At 45.7% G+C, this 18,126-nt stretch overlaps 1 protein-coding gene across 1 annotated transcript in view; it reads left to right on the top strand.

Annotated features, from left to right (window-relative positions):
- Nucleotides 1-18,126, top strand: part of TRIM23 (tripartite motif containing 23) — a 331,702-nt gene that overhangs the window by 99,941 nt on the left and 213,635 nt on the right. Inside the window, exon 5 of the mRNA XM_069222783.1 lies at nt 280-462. Within this exon, the coding sequence (XP_069078884.1) occupies nt 280-462 (183 nt within the window). The remainder of the gene's footprint in view (nt 1-279; nt 463-18,126) is intronic.

Here is an 18,126-nt window from a genome sequence, read left to right as displayed (position 1 = left end):
CTCGTTTTTAAATGGTACACGCAACGACCTTCACATTCCCTTGCCTATATACCAAGCTCCCATGCCCCACCCCCAGACAAGAGTTTAACATGAAGGAGATGCGCAAGTTAACTTCGAGACTTTGGAGGTGAATTAGTCAAAGCATAAATGCAAGCGGGAAAGCTTATGAACATGAGATACATTGCAGTCAAATTCAAGAAACAAAAAATTGATGCTTGCTATGAATTTTCTTTATTTGCTACATTTTCTGATTTTCTTTTTCTCTGTCTTTGTGCCTAGCATGCTGTTTTAGAGGCAGAAGCAAACCAAATCCGTGCATCTATTTTGGACATGGCACACTGTATAAGAACCTTCACGGAAGAGATATCGGAGTACTCTAGGAAACTAGTTGGTATTGTGCAGCACATTGAAGGTGGGGAACAAATAGTTGAAGACGGCAATGGAATGGCACACACTGAACATGTAAGTAGTACGAATCTCTAGGTTTCACACCAGTTTTAAATTTCAAGTGGAAACAAAGCAGACATTGTATTGAGTGCTCTGTATTCCTGTTTTGTATCAATTTACAAATGTATGTAGGTTATATGGAACATAATCTGCTGTACTTATATGCAGCATAACAATGCTCTTTCAGAATACTTTTCGCTCCTATTTCTCATTGGTATTTCTTTCTGTGTTCTAGATAACAAATTAGCTTGTGGTGGGTTTATTTGTATTTCACCACAGTAATTTTAGAAGGAATTCCTTTTTGTTTATTACTTAACATATATATTACACACATACCATTATTGTAGCCAAACAAATACCTGGTACACACATTACCACAACACTCTTCATTAATCTGTTTCCTTAACATTTGATGACATAAAACAGTTGTCTTCTGAGGAATGTGCACGCGTTTTAAGAGTAAGAAACTTATGCTGAGCATTTTCTGGGGAGGGTATTCCTGTTAGAATCATTGAAGCAAAAAAGAAAGTTGATTGTTTGCTGCGTGGCACGCAGGTTCCATGATTAATGCCCATGATCTATCCGTATTGCAGACATCACCCACTATTTAGAGAGACTATACACTTTCATCAGTTGTACACATTCAGTAAAATAACATTTTTGTTCTGCATCCAAAACTAGTTATTTACTACCATACTGTATCATTACAGTTCTCTTCCCAAAAATGTCTTTAAGCAGTTGCGCTGTAAAGAAGACTCTAATGTTTTTTGTTGACGTGCATCAAACTACCAAAATACTATGGATCTTCACTTTCATTTGGTACCAGTGATTGGGAACATGACAAACCTTTTGAGAAAATCATTCTTAAATAATTATTACTATCTCGAATTTCTTTTTATGAATACACCAGATGAATTCTAATCAGTCCTTATAGCATGCCATTTTCTTTGTTTTATCTATATACATTTTCAATGTATCAACAATACACTATTTTTGTAATACATGGATCTTCCTTTGAAGGCAAGTCTATGTCAAATAGAGTGTAACCAAATTGGCAAGAATTAATAAACGTCCCGCATTTTTAGCTCCACTTTTTGGTGAGAAAGACCCTGGGTTATTGATGTTGGCAGATCCGAGATAAAAGACAAAACAGTAGTAGTGTGGCGAGCAATCAGCCTCTGTTTCAGAGATCGTCCTGTGTGGCCAAATTGCTTTTATGAAGTAACAATAGTAGATATCAGATCACCTGAAAATTGCCACTTTCTTAGCTTGTTTCAGAACAGTGTCTTGTCCACTGAGTTGAAAGCTGGCCGGTAATCCGGGAAGCAGCAGTAACGTGTATTTGGCCTTTCCATGGATCTACGAGCATCCTCCCAACGAACAAGCCTATGATCTGTAGTTGAGCCCCCCAGCCTGTACTAGAGCGCTCTATACAGTGCTCCCAAGTCGACCATTGTTGCAGCCAAACGAGCACAAGCATTCGACGATTTTTTCAGCCATATTGATGAAAGAGTTAAGGCAATAATATGCCTGATTAGCTGTCACCCTTCTTAGTTTGGCAGTAGTGCCCTTCCAGCACCATAGATTGTCTCTGTCAACCTTCTTAAGAAATTGTTTGACAATATCGCCCATCCGTGAAGATGGACTTTTACCATTAATCGTAATCCACTTTCAAAGCGTTCATAATTGAGCTGCCCACTAACAATTGTTAAACCAAAATATAAATACACTCTTGGGCAGACCGTCAAGCCATTTGTGCAAGTTTAATTTTTGGCCATAGCTGTGTGCTAATAGAATTTACTATCACTTTATCAGAAGTAATTATTCAAAAGATTATCAAAATTAAATGTGTGTGTGTGTCTATAGATAGATGAATGTTTTATAGAGATGTGCCAAAGAAGAAATAGCTTTTGATACCAGTCCAGGTGCAGGAGGGATAGGTATGCGGAGACTGCTAGTTGGCCTCTGCTTGTAACAGAATGGCCCATTCTTCTTTTTCTAATAACGTTGACCAAATGAAAACTGGGTTATAAGCAGTCATGGTCAAATATTAGTCTGGTTCCTTTGAGAATGAGAGCAACATAACTAGTGGCTTATGATAAATATATGGTAGTAATCGTGTTTGAGCATATACCCGTGTAGATTACAGTATTGAGCCCATGAGAAGGTATATCAATATTTTAATGTGAACTTAAGTTTTCGGATCAACAGACCTGACATATCTTTCCAAATACGTTGATGCTAAGGAAAATGAGAACAGCTCCACAAAAAAGAAGCACTTACTTCATATACATACGAGGAAGGACCCTTGTTTGGTGGAGATCTACCTCTTTGTAGTCATGTTATCACAGAATTCTAGAGAAAGAGGCAACAGAAACAATCTTGTTGCCAGAATGCCCACAAGATCACGGTTGACGTTTCCTTGCGCTCCATTACACTGTAGTAGTGTACATTACATACTGTACATTTACCCAAGGAGGCAGAAAGAACTCCACTTGGATACATATTTAGTGCAAAGCAGTGGACTCTTGTTGGATAAAAGGGTAGGTGAGGTTCCTTTGAGGCTGGGTTACTCACACAGCTACTGGCACACTCTCACAGACACTCACACATTAACTCACAGACACACGCAGACACTCGTGCACGCACTTACAAACCCACTCAGACTCACACACCCTCTCACAGACCCACTTATACACTCATGCATCCACTTTCAGACCCATTCAGGCTTTCACACACCCACTCAAACTCTCAGAAACCCGCTCATAGACCTGCACAAACACTCACACACCCATTCAGAGACACTCTCACACTCACATAGACCATCTCACACCCACAGACTCCCTCTCACACTTACTTTCACAATGAGAGAGACAGGCCCTGCAGCCGACTCCCTCCGTGCACGGCTAGGTGTTTATAGGGTTTGGCCACCAGCTTTGGCCATGCGCGGAGCGGTGTAGGGTGGTGTAGGTGGTTGACCACAGGGCCTGGCCACATTGCCTTAGGCCAAAAGTTATTATTACTCGAAATAACTCTATAACTGTTTAATTTCTCTGGTTTTGTGCAAGTAAATTCAGAACCTAACTATAACATCCCTGTAACTTTTGTTTTTTAAGTGAATTAAAATATATATATATGTGTGTGTCTATAATGCCTGTAGGGTATAATAGGTAAGATCTAGTTTCCATAAGAAAAGCATCTTTTGACTTGGCTAGATCTTTGACAAAGCTTTGTGAAATTTTCCCCCAAAAAGTGTCCTCTCGGGTCTTGTTGTACATGGAAAGTTTTGGGTGATCCATCAAATGTGGGTCGAGAAAAAGGGGAGGGTGGTCAAAAAAAGTGTGTTTCCCATGTTAATTCCCATAGAGATTTTAGACATGTCTATAATCAGAACCACTGAGCAGAATTACCCCAAATTAGGCAAGGTAACTCTTGGTCCAGACAGCACACTTTGTGTTATTTGGTGTAAATCTGTTCAGTAATTTTCGAGATATTAAAGGAAATCTAAATTTGTATATCTGGGCAGAGCCTAAGCATTGGTCTCATGGTGAGATCTGATTGGCTCTCAGGACTTAAACCAGAAAGTGCTGGCAGCCAGCTTGAGACCAATATCCATAATAGCACCCCATTGAAATGGACTGAAGTGAATGGCAGATTTTGAGGATCCCAAAAAGGAGAACATAAACGGGTGACAACAGATTTTAGTTACAATATACTAATATACCATACTAATTTTAGGAATTGTGGTGTGTTCAGAGGTGATTTTACCCTGTGAAAAAGCCTTCTGCTGGGATTTCTTGAATCGTGTTTGAGAGAAAACCGTTTCCTCGTGATTTTCCCATAGAAGTTATGGAAGGTGCTCCAGAAACTAAAATACTAGCATATTTTCTGTAAATTCACACTATCTTTCTCATCCATATGAGAATAAAACTTGACATTCTAAGAAAACCATGAACATCCAATGGCAGCAGCCTGTCATTTGTTTCCCTAGTGTTCTACTGCAGCCTCCCAGAGTGTTGTAAAGAACAAGTAGAGTGCTAACAGTCTTACTTATGACAAAAGTGTGGCACATTTGGAGCCACCTTGATTAAATCAAACTGGTAAAACTTAAAATATTTAATTTACAAAGGAGCAAAATTAGGATGTTCAGTTTGTCATAGAAATTATGGTTAGTGCTTAAGAAAGAAAAATTTGCGCATATTTTAAGCGAGTTCTCAAATTCTTCCTCTTCTATTTCATTAAAACATTCGGACATGCAGACTGAAACATGCTCTTAAAACACCAGCAGCAGACTGCCAGTGAACTCCCTGGTGATCAGTGGCTTACAGTCTTCTTTTGAACAGCTAGAGTGCTAACTTTCTGAATTTATGCCAAAAGTGTGGTACATCTGAAGGCCATCTTGATGGAATCGAAGTGGAAAACGGAAAGCATTTTCTACTGAAGATACTGCAATAAATAAGGAAATTAGGGAGCGTCATAACATAGAAGTCTCCCAAGATGGCCACCAGAGAAAAAAGAGCCCAAATGTAGCGCGCACATCACACAAATGTAGCCCAAGCATAGCCCAGTGACCGAAGTGTGCAAAACACTTCTTTTTTTAGTTTTTTTCAGTTTTATATAGCCCATGCTTGATATGAAGGTATTAGAGTGCTTCCATGAGCATCAGTTACATTACACAAGGACGCATTCATTTTGGTTTTAGCCATGGGGAGATTAAGTAATTTGCCCAGAATCGTAGGATGTTGAGCTGATGTCAAAACTCAAACCTGAGTTCCCAGTTGCAGTGTTTGCACCCCTGGCTATAATGCCACATCCTCTCCCCCAGGTGTAACAAATAATCAAGTGATCAACTGGATAATAAACATAGAGAAAGCAAATAATTTAAAAGTTATTTGTCACCATTTGAGAACTCAGAAAATGTCTCCTCATTAGTTTTTTAGATCACTAACCATAATTTCTATGGGCATAAGACCCTCTCAATTTTATAATTTCTAAAGGTATTACAGTTTTGATATCATCAAGCTGACTGACGTCAGGCATGCCACATTTTTGTAATAAATATAGAATATTTGCAATATAGTTGTTCCTTAGAATACTGTGGCGAGGCAGAGTTCAGAGGCACGGAATCAGATAATTGAGGGCAGGGAGGATGATGTAGAGGCAACAGGTTGACCACGCTAGGTGGGAGGGGCAGAGGCAGTACAGCAGACTATGAAGAGCAGGGGAAAGGAGGGCAGGGGCAACAAACCAACCATGCAGGACATGCAAGAGAAGCTGTCCCATTATAACAGACCATTGAGGACAGAAGGAAGAGGTAGTGGCATTACAACCATACATGCCCACATGCCCGATTCAGTCAGGAGACTCCTGATATTTTTAAGTACAAAAGGACTGCCTTCCTAAAATCTCCTCTTTTTCAGTGTAAGTCAATTGGGAAAATCAATTCCCCAGGCTTTCTTTTCAAAATCCCCCTCTTCCTCTTACCAAGTTCAGGATATTGGCAAATATGGTACATTGGATCACGGAGGGCAGGAGGAATGGGGTAGTGGCGAGGATTATGCTTTTTTTAAAGCATGTCCACCACCAATGAGGCGATATCTAGGGCCGGTTTGAAAAAAAACAAAAAATACTTTTGAACAAGGAATAGGAGGACCAGTCTGCTGCACTAATGATGTCCTCTAGGCGAGCTCTGACCAATGCCCCTCTCACAGAATGTGCACCAAATTGTGAGACATCAATGCCCACCTCCTACATGACCCAGTGGATCTATCTAGCAATGGTGGGGGGAGTGAACACTTTGAAATGTGTCCTGAGGGGGATTAACAACTGGCGTTCACCCATTGGGCAAAATTCTTATGTCATATATTTGTATGCCTTAAAGCAGCTGATGATACACAACTTTTGGGATTTTTCAAAAGCTGTATAGAACACCACCTTCAAATTCGATTTTGTGTGTCTCGAGATATGAAAGGTGACTCCTTCAGGAGTGAAAATCTGATCTGTGCTGTCCAGAGTTCGGTCCTCCGACACCCTGCAACAGGACACGAGACACAGTAACATGGCCAGCTTTGCATGTTCCTTGCTTGACAAGTATTCGTTCTTCTGCCAGGACCAAAACAGACAGAGTACTTAGTTGACACCCGAACGATGAATATCTAAGTTCAGGGGGAAGCGCCAAGCATAGCCCTGGCATCAATTTGCACACCAACAGATGTTCCCCCACCAGGAAACCTGTAAAGGGACATGGCCGGGGAGATGTCTGACCTGTATGAATTTATAGTCCGGTAAGCCAGTCCCTGCGCTGCCAGAGGCGCCAAGAAATTCAAGACTGGGACCACCTCACACCCCATGGGATCCTGATTGTTTTGAACTTGCCAACACACCCATCTGGGCAATACGTACTTATAGCATTTGGTGGTGCCATCTGCCCAGACTGCCGCCAGCATTCTTTGACCTTCGTGCAAAAGGCCTTGGACTTGCCATCATTGCCAGAAATCTGCCAAGTCATTTGAGGCATGCACCTCTGAACCACTAGCGGGTGGTAATTGCCCAGGGGATCCCGAAGGGCCCAGAGCGCGGGGCAGAAGAATTGGAGAATCCCAGGAAAGTTCCAGAAGAACTGGAAACCATACTTGAGACCTCCAGTACGGATTGACCAGCATTACTTTGGCCTCCTGCCGTCTCACTTGGGCAGACAAACTCATGAGCATTGCAAACGGGGCTAACGCGTATCCACACTCCTGTGACAAGTCCTGTAAGAAAGTGTCTGTTGCTGTTGTCATAGGATCCGGCTTCCAGCTGAAGTATCTGGGAACTTGATGGTCCAACCTGGAGGCAAAGAGATCCACTGTGAATGGCCCCAGAGAGCTTCCAACCTCCTCAAAACATTAGGGTTCAGCTGCCACAGACTCCTGTCAGACCATTGTCTGGAGCATCAGTCTTCTACTTTGTTGTAAGCTCTAGGAAGATAATCTGCTGTAACAGATACGTTTTTGAATAGAAAAAGTTCCAGAGATCTTTAGCCAAATCTTCCAGAGCTTTCAACTTGGTACCTCCTACATGATTGATATAGCAGACAGCTGAAATGTTGTCCATTTTCAGAAGCATGTTTCAGTGCACCCTGTCCTTCGTCCAGCATTTTATTGCAAAGCACCGTGCCATGAGCTTCAAGCAGTTGATGTGAAGCCACTGCTCTTTTGTGGACCATTTTCCTCCTTAAAGGAGTCCTTGCAGCGGTGCCTCCAACAGTGTTTGCTGGTGTTGGACTAAATAACTATATCTGGATTGGAGCCAAATATGGCTCTCCCTTTCCAAACCTCTATATGTGACAACCACCATTTTGTCCCTGAATTGTCCATGAGGGAGGTCTGTTCTGAGTACTGCAAGCCTTTGTGTAAGTGGGAGGTCTTGAGTAGTCGGAGGGCCCTGTAGTGAAGCGAGCCCGGGATGATCGCTTGAATGGAAGAGGCGAGTAGGCCCACTATTCAATCCACCTGCCTGAGAGAGGTTGTTTGCCTGGACAAGGTTCTTCTCAGCTCTCTGTGAATCTTGGCGATCTTTCAGGAGGGAAGGCTTAAGGTCTTACTGAGTCTGTGACAAAGCCGAGAAAGGTTGTCTGTCTGGACAGGGTCAGGAGTGATTTCCGCTCTTTGAGGATGAACCTGGACTCTCCAGTAAGCAAATTGTCATTTGTAGTTGCTTCATCATGCAGTGTAGACATTAGTCCATGAGCAGGAGGTCGTCTAGGTATACAGTGAGATGGAATCCCGTGGACCTGAGGTGTTCTATCACCGGTTTGAGGACCTTGGTGAAGCACCGGGGGTGGGTGACAACCTGAATGGTAGTGTTGTGAATTTATACACCAGATCCCACCACCGGAACTGGAGGAGCCTGCGGTGAGGTGGAAAAATGGGAACTTTCAGTTATGCATCCTGCGGGTCCTGCTGCACCATCCAGTCATTGGGGCGAAGAAGATTGAGCAAAAGATGGATCTCCTCCAGCTTGAAATGGCGATAAACTAACCAGCCATTGACCTTTGTGAGGTTGATCACTGGCCACTGTCCCTATCCCTCTTTTCCACTAGGAAGTTATTGCTGAGAAACACAAAGGGTGGAGATGGGCTTGTGCAGTCGCATCTTTCTGTAGGAGATCGGTGACCTCTTGATTCCTCAAGGCTACTTGATCGTCTCCAAAGTTCAGTGAGCGTAGTCGAGAAGATTGGACTGGAGTCCCATAAAACTGTGTGTGGAAGCCCTTGACGGTTAGTAGGACCCATGCGTTGGATGGATTGTCTCCGAAGTATGACTGAACTGAGCCAACCTGCCTTCCACCTTTGTTCGGGAAGAATGGTGAACTCTCATCTGCCTGGGCCTGGAACTGCCTTCTGGAAGAACCTCTGGGATTACGACCCTGGTATCTTATTCATGTAGCGAAGAACGCCCCCCGACGTAACTGGTCTTGCAGCTTCTTAAAGCTTCTTGGTGGGCCTCTGGTATAGAAGTGGCTGGCCAGTCACCCTCTGTCACGGCCAGCCCTGATGAAAAAGTTTGGGTGGAATATCTTTTTGACTGAAGATTTCACCTCATCAAAGGAGATAAATGTGGCAACAAATTTACCAAACTCTCTGATAAAAGGCTTTCCATATGTATACATATGTGACTGCATGCTGCCCGACTTCAAAGGGTCTCTGGGAGGATGGGGGGCTGGAAGCCTTGGCCTCCTCCGCCAGGTCCAGAATCTTAATGAGGGGCCCACTGACAGAGTAGTTTGTCCTGGCAAGAACGCTAGGACCTATCAATCCCCTTTTTGATATTACTGATGTACTTTTGTAGGAAGGCACCATACGGGTGTCTAGCTCTGGAGTGAAAGCCACCTTGCCTGGGAGGGAGGGGTGGGGACATACTGCTCTTAGGCTCTAGACCTCCTTGTCTAGAGGCTTCCAAAAGCAGCTAGCTACATAGTTGGCCACCTTCTCTGTTGGGGCCCATTCCACTGAACCGGGGTGAATGAGGTCCTCTGGTTCCAACATGTCCCAGGGTTCTGTTGGTGCAAGGGGACGAGGGAAGGGCGCCAAGGGCATGAGGGGCCCGCCTCATCAGGTGATTCACATTCGTGTTCGTCGTTGAGGTCAGGAGATAGTGGTGGCACACCTAAAGTGTTGCCATCCCATGCTGGTGAAGGCCGCAACAGAAGAGCCCTGTTCAGGCATTCGAAAAGGCCCCAAGTCTACCCCTGCGTCACCTTTATGTTTTGCTGCGTGCCTCTGAGCAGGGGAAGCCCCCAGTACAGGGAAGGAGTCGTCCGCTAAATTGAGTGGCATAAGGCAGGCATAAGCAAGCTCCATCAGGTGACATTCCAATGGCTTCTTTGCGGCTGCCACCCACCTGAGGAATCAAGGCTTCTACCGCCTTGCAAATTTATCATCAGTCAGAAGGACCAGTAGGGACTCTTCCTCCACACATTCCTCTGCCATCTCAAATGAGGTGCCTCTTTAGGCCTGGTGCTAGTAGTTGACTGTAGGCATGCTTGACGCTAGGATGTTTGCAGGGGAGACTTGTCCAGATACAGTGTGGAGAAATGCCTGGCAAAATCACATCAGTTCAGATTACAAGCTCTTTAGCTTGGGGCGCAGGGCTAGAGAGGCAGGCCAGAGGGGGCGTCTAGACTTTCAGGAGCACAAGGCGAATGTGGCACTGGGCGAGCCTGTATGACTTTTGGTCGTGCTACGCGTGAGATGGGTTGATGTCCTGGGGCCAACTCACCCAGTACTTCGGGGTGTAGTGGAACGCCTGGGCTCAACTCCTGGAACAGTAACTCAAGGCGCTAGTGAAAGATACCGATCTGCTCAGCGGGTGTCAAGCTGTTCTCTGCTGTATCTATTTGTATTTTTGTATTTTACACACCTGCAGAATGGGCGTCAGGATTTCCAGGAGGCTTATGGAAGCGCAGACTCCCCAGGGATGTAGCTCGTCAGTTACCTTTTGACATGTCTAGAGCACGTCCCCTGTGGAGTAAGAGTTGCGTCTTCTGTTGTGCCCCTCTAGAGGCAGCCAGCCTCACTGCATTCATGCAGTCCCAAGACTCCCAGTTGCCGCAACAGGAGTGCTGAAAATGTATTCCTGTGACAGAATGACGGCAGTGAAGCGCCTTGTCAAACCATAACAAGGCAATACCCCTCTACGGATTAGACATTTGAAGATGAGCACAAAAAAAAGGGGTACTTGGTTGCTGGAAAGCAGGAAAGAAAGAGGAGGCTAGGCAGGGGACGTCTTCTGATTGGAAGTTTTTTCTGTAGTTCTTTCCCTTGGACTTATGGGAAATCTAGTTTTTGTTATAATGTTGAAGTATGCTGGAATGTAATAAAAGGAAAGAGAGCGGAGTATATTCCTTGCCTCCGGTCCTGACATAGAATTCAGTTGTTATAGTTAGACGTATTTCAAGTAACAATAACAAGTGCCCTTGCGATGCACTGCTAATTACCCCAGATATTACATCACTCATTACATTTTCTTTTACATCATTGATAATATCACTAACATTTGCAGTAAAAGTATTGATGAGAAAACTGTGCATGTTCAGGGCCTGAGTGATAGTTAGCTTAGCACACGAGTTATAATTGCTTGAAATAACTCCATAAAGCTGAATTTCTGTGGTTTTGTGCATGTAAATCTGAACCGATCTATAAAGTGAAAAAACAAAAAAACAAATATATATATATATATATATATATATATAAAAAAGAATAGAGAACTCTGGGTAGTTCCCAAGTTTAGGTGGAGAGCAGCTCTAGTAAGGAGCACTCTGCAACACTCTAAATTTGCTCACCTCGAATGTCTGTTTGTCTAGCAAAGTATTTAAGCATTGGATCAGCACAGTGCTATCCACGCCGAGCTAGATAGTGACAAAGTCTTTTGCCATTTATACAGCAAAGTCTTTAAGCATAGGTTTGACACAGTGTTAACCTTGCTGAGCTGTAAAATGACAAAAGCCATTTACCACTCCAGGCACAGTATTACAGCTTTGGACTGGTAAAATGCCGTCCAAGCCAACCTGGAATGAGTAAAAGCAACCCCTGACGCGTGTTTTGCTCTCATTAGAGCTCATCAGAGAGGTTTAGCTTTGTCCAGACACAATATATATATTCTTTCTTCCACCCCCGTACAATACAGTAAGTATTTCACAGACACATCAAATCTTATATTTTAATATTATCTGCTTGTGGACTCCCTGCTTCCAGTTTTGAGGCACCAGGGGAAAGTCTAGGACATCTGAATTTTGTTTCTTGCTTCCTTGTTGACCCACAAGCCTAATCTCATGAAGGCCAATTACTCCCTCAGAGATACTTTTCAGCAATTAAAATGTCAAAGCAGGGTACTGGAAGAAATTGTAATAAACCACCACTTGCTGAGTTCAGTCTATAGGCCACCTAGCAGCTTACACCAGTATAAATGAATGCTTCCTAGCCCAGGTTACTGAAGTAATAAATAAACGTTTAACATCTATAAGGAGATGCTAACCCATTATCAAATTACAAACCTCCTGGTACCTACAGTTCAGATATGTGATAACCTCCTTGCTTTTTCCACCCCAAACATTTCTGCTCCAAGATCGAGCATCTCATCCTCCACCATTTGGCCAGATGACCCTCAACCAGTAGTACTTGTGTGCTGTACGCCTCTCCAAGAGATTTTACTAGTCTCTGATGATGACATCAGAAAAATGTTTATCTTTTTTTTTAAAATCCTGATCGCCATCAGAATGAAGTTTGTAATGCTGGCACACACTCTGCAAACTTAAGAAGATCTTCCAGATGGATCCCAGCAGACTGCCGTAGGACAGTCACCCATGCCTTAGTGACAATCAAGCTCAACTACGACAATGCCCTCTACGCCGGCACCTCAACTAGAAACATAAAAAAACTACAACTCATCCAGAACGCCGCTGCCAGACTCATCCTAGACCTCCCACGCTGAGAACTTATCTCCCAACACCTGAGGACCCTCCACTGGCTCCCGTTCAAAAAAATTAATCACTTTTAAGCTACTCACCCACAAGTACAAGGCCATACACAACGCAGGACCAGCCTACCTGAACCACCGTGTCTCCTTCCACACCCCCGGCAGATCCAACCGCTCCGCCCAGCTGGCCCTGACCACCATCCCTCGCATTCATAAAATCACTGCCGGAGGACGATCTTTCACCTACATCGCATCAACGAGCTGGAACATCCTTCCCCTACACCACAGACAAAGCCCATCGCTCACCATCTTCAGGAAAGGAAGAACATCACGACGTTGCAACCCCCCCCTCCAACCCTCCACCCTCAAACCCCCCCCAACGCCTTGAGACCCTCAAGGGTGAGTAGCAGCATTTTACAAAAATTGATTGATTGATTGAAAGTGCCTTGCCTGGGTCTAGGAACACAAATCTCCAGCAGTACTCCTGTGCTGGTAATGGCGCAGGCGGCTCCACGTCAGGCATTCCACACTGGACATGACGTGTGGGCCTGTATAACAATTCCTTTCTTTCCATGCCTACAGACACAAATCTGGAGCTACCCCATCTCTCTTGAGAATACTTTTTTAATTACAGTTCTTCAGAGTGCAAGAGAAAATGTCACATCCCATATCCACAGGGTTAAAAGCCTGTGGGGAATGTTGCAAACCAATGTCTGTTACTGACCCACATGTGGTTTGCTGTGGTGCCTGGGCTGCGCCACAACTCCAAATCCTGCAGTGCTTGCACCTTAATGCACCCCAAGGCCATCCGGGGCTGGGAAAGAATCTCTTTGTGGTAAAATACCTAAAGACACAACGTCTTACGGTCAAGATCCCAAGGCAGGTCCAGGTCCTGCTCCTGAATTCGGTTCTGTGATAGATCGTCTTTGTGCTCCAAATCTTTAAGTAAGGCCAAGAAAAATCTCACCATACTAGTTCTCTTGAGAAAGTGTAACAGTGTCATCATGCCTCCAGGTCACACTCCAAAAGTTGTTGGACTTTGGATCTGATTCCGACCCTTGTCCATGTCAACATGAATATCTGGGGCCATCGGCAAATTGAGGAATTCAAAATACCCATGCTGTGGCTTTTTATCACGTTACCCATGTTCGTTGTTCCCACCTCGGCCCTCTGGATTTGCTCCAGGCCCATATCAGTAATGGTTCCCGATCCAGCACCACAACCTATGACAGAACGTGATCCACCAATGCCATCGACTCCAAATGATGATGGCCAACCCGTACCTCTGTCTGACACAGAGCCTGCGCCACCTTGCTGAAGGTCACAAGCTACTTTAACTGAGCTGCAACCATCCAACCTCCCTTCAGACTCTGACCCTGTCCCATGGCCCTCTAGAAGAGATCATGTACTCCACAAATTTTTTGGTGCAATCTGTAAATGTGTTGTGAGCAGTACTTCTACGTGCCAGTAGGTGGTGTCATTCGTTCGACTCCGCCTGGCATTATTGGCCACGCTAGAATTGACATACGAGGTTCCTATATAGACGCCACCCCAACGTGTTGACGTCAGTTCTTTTTTTTCCACGCTAGTCAGCGCAGATCTGGGGGGAGCTACCCCCAGTCACTTTTTCACTGTCTTTTTTTCCAACCTTTTTGTCAACATTTTTGTAGACTTATCCCCTGTTGTGGTCAGGGTTGTCAATAAGGAAGGCTGGATTCAAGCCCTGAGGGACCAGTCTCCGGAAAATGTCAGTGACAGACCCACACCTCATCTGTCGCTGGTGCTTTGAGCACAACCAAAATGCCAAGACCTGCGTCATTTGTCACGCAGTGAACCCCAAGGCCTTGAGGAAACGATCCTTCATGCTCCTTGCCGTTGGACCTGCAACAATGTGACTGTCTTGATCCTGATCGGGAGGAAGGTCCGGGGATCGGTCGTGGAGCCATCGATCTTTATTGAAGTTATCCAACTCCGGTGAGTCTCGCAAGAAGAAGAGCAAGCAGTCAAAGAGCTCTTCAACTTCACCCTGTCCATTGAAGTCATCCAACGAGACGAGGAAGCCTCGTCACTCGAGGCCTCGCTCCACAGTTGAGCCTGTGCCAGGGCCATCTTGGTGCTTCTCTGCGCCTTCCTGAGTTTCTAGGAGCTATAGGGACCTCCACCTGACTCTGAGAATTCTGTGAGTTCATGCACCTCATATTTGGGCAGCCTGTCCCCGCTAGAGTGTCTTTGGGAGCCACAGGTTTAGGAGGAGCCCTCTAGTAGTCCCCGACTGGTGGGTCACAATCCGCGCCAGTCAGACCACTTGGACCTACAGATGGGTCCAGAATGTCGCAGATAATAGCAGCTTGACCTTCCCCCATGCCAGTCCCACTGTTGACGATCCTGCGCCACTGGCCCCATTCTTATCCCGACAAGAAACCAAAGGGGCGTCTCCTGATGTTGACTCTGGCGCCGATTGGACCCATTCCCTCCAGGCCAGAGCTCGAGCCCTATTCCTATTAGTTAGGACTTGGGGAAGATTGGGAGGAGCATTGGACCCCGACGAATATCAGCTCCTAGACCCTGATATGCACTGGTGTGAGGAATTGGCAGATGCTAGTGGACTGGACACCTCTCTAGATACTGCCTTGGTGTCTTCTCCTACCATGGCTATGGAGGAGGGAGCTGCGTGCTATGGTGGTGAGGATGGCAGCCGAGGTCCTGGACCTTCATCTGCCTTCTTTTCTGGTCAAGACTTGCATCTTGACAGAGGTACTTCAACCGGGATTCACCCCTTCAGAATCACTTCTTCCATTTAATGAATCCCTCAATGACATCTTGCTAGGGGCCTGGTCTAAGCCCTGCACTTGGGCTCCTGTGAACAGAAAAATTGCCTGCTGCCATCACCCTAACCCAGGGAACTCTTTCCTCACCCCAGAGAGCTTCGTGGTTCAAGACTCCACTTCCAGAGTAAATTCTGGTGCATTCCCTACTACCCCTCCAATAGGGATTCCAAAAGTTTGGACACCTTGGGTAGAAAATATTTAGATCCACCATCCTGGCATTGCAGCCTGTGAACACTACATGTCTTTTGGGCCATTACTCCCATTCCTTTTAGGATTCGTTTGCACAGGTGCAGCATGTGGTTCCTGAGGTGGCCTGAGCCATGCTCTCCTAAGCTATGTCTGATGTGAGAGACACAGCTAAGCTAACAATCCGAAGTGGGCTGGACATGACCAATTCGCTAGGCAGAGCAGTTTCTTCATCTGTGGTCTTATGGCGCTACACTTGGCTGTGGACAACTGGCTTTTCGGAGATGCCCAAGCTTCACTTATGGGCACACCCTTTGACGGCCCCTGTCTCTTTGGAGACAAGGCGGACTCAGTGCTGGGGGGCTTCAAGGACAGTAGGGTTATTGCAAGGACCTTGGGCCTTTCGCTCCTTTCATGGTCACAGAAGAGGCTTCCAGGCGCGTCTCTACTTGCCCAGCCACCACAGTCTGCGAGCTTCTCAGCCCCTGTATGGTTGAGGACGTGGCACCCACAGGCTCTGTGCACCCCTCAGCAGCTGCAGCCCTCAAGCCTCTTTATTTTGCCCTCCGAACATCATGGGTAACCAGAAGCAGCAGGATACACCATCAGCTGCACCACTGGAGATCAATGACATCCGACTTCTGTGTTCTCCAGATTGTCCGAAGGGGCTTCTCCCTCCCCTTCATAACTATCTCTCCATCCATGCCATGCACTCATGACAGGCTGACGGAGGACCATCTCTCCTTATTCCGTGAGGAAGTGGCAGCTCTCTTGGCCAAGGGAGCCATAGAGAGGGTGCAAACATCAGAAGTAGGTTGTGGTTGCTTTTCCTGCTACTTTTTGGTGCCCAAGAAAGGCGGAGTGTAGGAGGCTGGCCCTCTATGTGGTGTACAAAGCTAGGCACACTGTACAGGGGGTCCAGGCAACCACACAGTTGGTTTACAGAGGTAAAAACTAGACCACCTAATGCTCTAATTTTTATGGTAGCTTGGTCGAGCAGTTAGGCTAATCATGGAGAAGTGCTAAGCATTTGTTGTACTCACAGTATCAATAAATGCGACCACACACTCAAAAGAATTCCTCAAGACCAATTTACAAAACTACTTCAGGTTTCTATATAAATTTTAAGACCAAGATTGTCAAAATCGTGTAAGTACTTTTCAAGTTACTAATTTGTGAAGTTTTAATAAAGTTAGTCTTTCTGTGCATAATTACGCACCATAGGAATCAATGGAGAAAATACTTTGAAGATGCATATAAAATCAGGCAATGCGTTTACCAGTCTCCTTTTGCAAGTATATCTAGGTCGTCGGTGGGCACTATGGACCAGCTGAAGAAGTTCGAGTGACTCCTGGTTTTGGCAGGAGCAGCTGCAGAAAGTCATTGGAGCTCGTGCCAGGCCACTGCAGGAGACCACTTGGAAAAGCACTGCTCAGATGGACTTAAAGGTAAGTCTGATGGGGCCGCCTTGGGGTGTCGAGGTCACAAGGGGTGGGGAACCCTTAGGGCACAGCTGGATGTTCAGTGCAGGGTACAGGGTGTCCCGGTGCAGAGCAAATTGGTGAGCCAAGAGCTGTATGCAAATGTGCCCTTGGAAGCAAGAGGTAGATCACTTTGAAGGTCGCTTGCAGGTCAGCAGGGACACTGTGGTGGGAGGTCCAGGTGGTTCCTGAAATACCTCGATTGTGGCTTCCTCCAGGTCCTTTTTTAGTCCGGTGTGGACTGTTCTTCTGGGTGTCTGACGTGAGGTGACCAGTACCTCGGGCTATTACACGGTCTGACCACTAGAGGGCGCCGTACCACAAATCTTTGCACACTTGCAGGGTTTGTCCTCCCAGTCCAATGGGTGAAGTTTGGTCCGGCTGCGGCATCTGGTTCCTTAGTCAGCAACCAGTCAGTGAAGTGGCCTTCACTGGGTCTTTGGTTCCTTGATGTTGTGGAGTGATGCCTTCACTCTGGAGGGAGGTCTTTGTCAATTAGTGAAGAGTGGAGGTCGTCTGGTGATTTGTAGAGTGTGTCCAATGTCCAAACAACCCTTCAGCAGCGATTGTCGAGTCCTGGGTGCAGCAGGCAGAGCTTGGCACCTTTTCTTGGTGCAGCAGGACTTGTGCTCTTGTCTGGTGATGAGAGGCTGGTTGTGACTGGCCAGCAACCATGCAAAGGTAGTTAGCTTTTGCAAAGGGCACCTTTAAGGTGGCCCCTGGGTACATTTTGTAATAAATCCAATAGTGGTACCAGTTTGGATTCATCATTCTGAGTTGTTTGATACCAACCAACCCATCATTCAGAGTAGCTGTCATGTACCTGTGAAACTCAAACTGACCAGTGTCCAGCACATGTATTAAAATGGATGCCCTGTTCACTTACTATGTTCCAGGTTTGTCAAGGAAACAGCAGGGGAAAATTACTCATGCCCTTGTGCCTTCACAGACAGTCTAGTGCACGGGTGGAAGGCTTGTCAGAGGGGTGACTTACCTGTAGTGCATGCAGTGTATGGTGGACAAGGCACACAGATTGTGTGCCATGTTGAGTTTGTTGTTTAGGATTGCATCAAAAGACTTGGCTTCCAATCGCAAAGCTGGGTGCTTCTACATGCACGACCCTAGAGGGTGGCACAATCCTTGCTGCTGCCCCCAGGGGCCTACCCTTAGTACCCCATTCCTTAGGTCCCAAGTACCATTTGCTAGAGACTTAAAGTGGCAGCTAAA

This window comes from Pleurodeles waltl, chromosome 1_1 (assembly GCF_031143425.1).
Source record: "Pleurodeles waltl isolate 20211129_DDA chromosome 1_1, aPleWal1.hap1.20221129, whole genome shotgun sequence".
Taxonomy (NCBI): domain Eukaryota; kingdom Metazoa; phylum Chordata; class Amphibia; order Caudata; family Salamandridae; genus Pleurodeles; species Pleurodeles waltl.
This window is presented reverse-complemented; position numbering and strand designations above follow the sequence as displayed.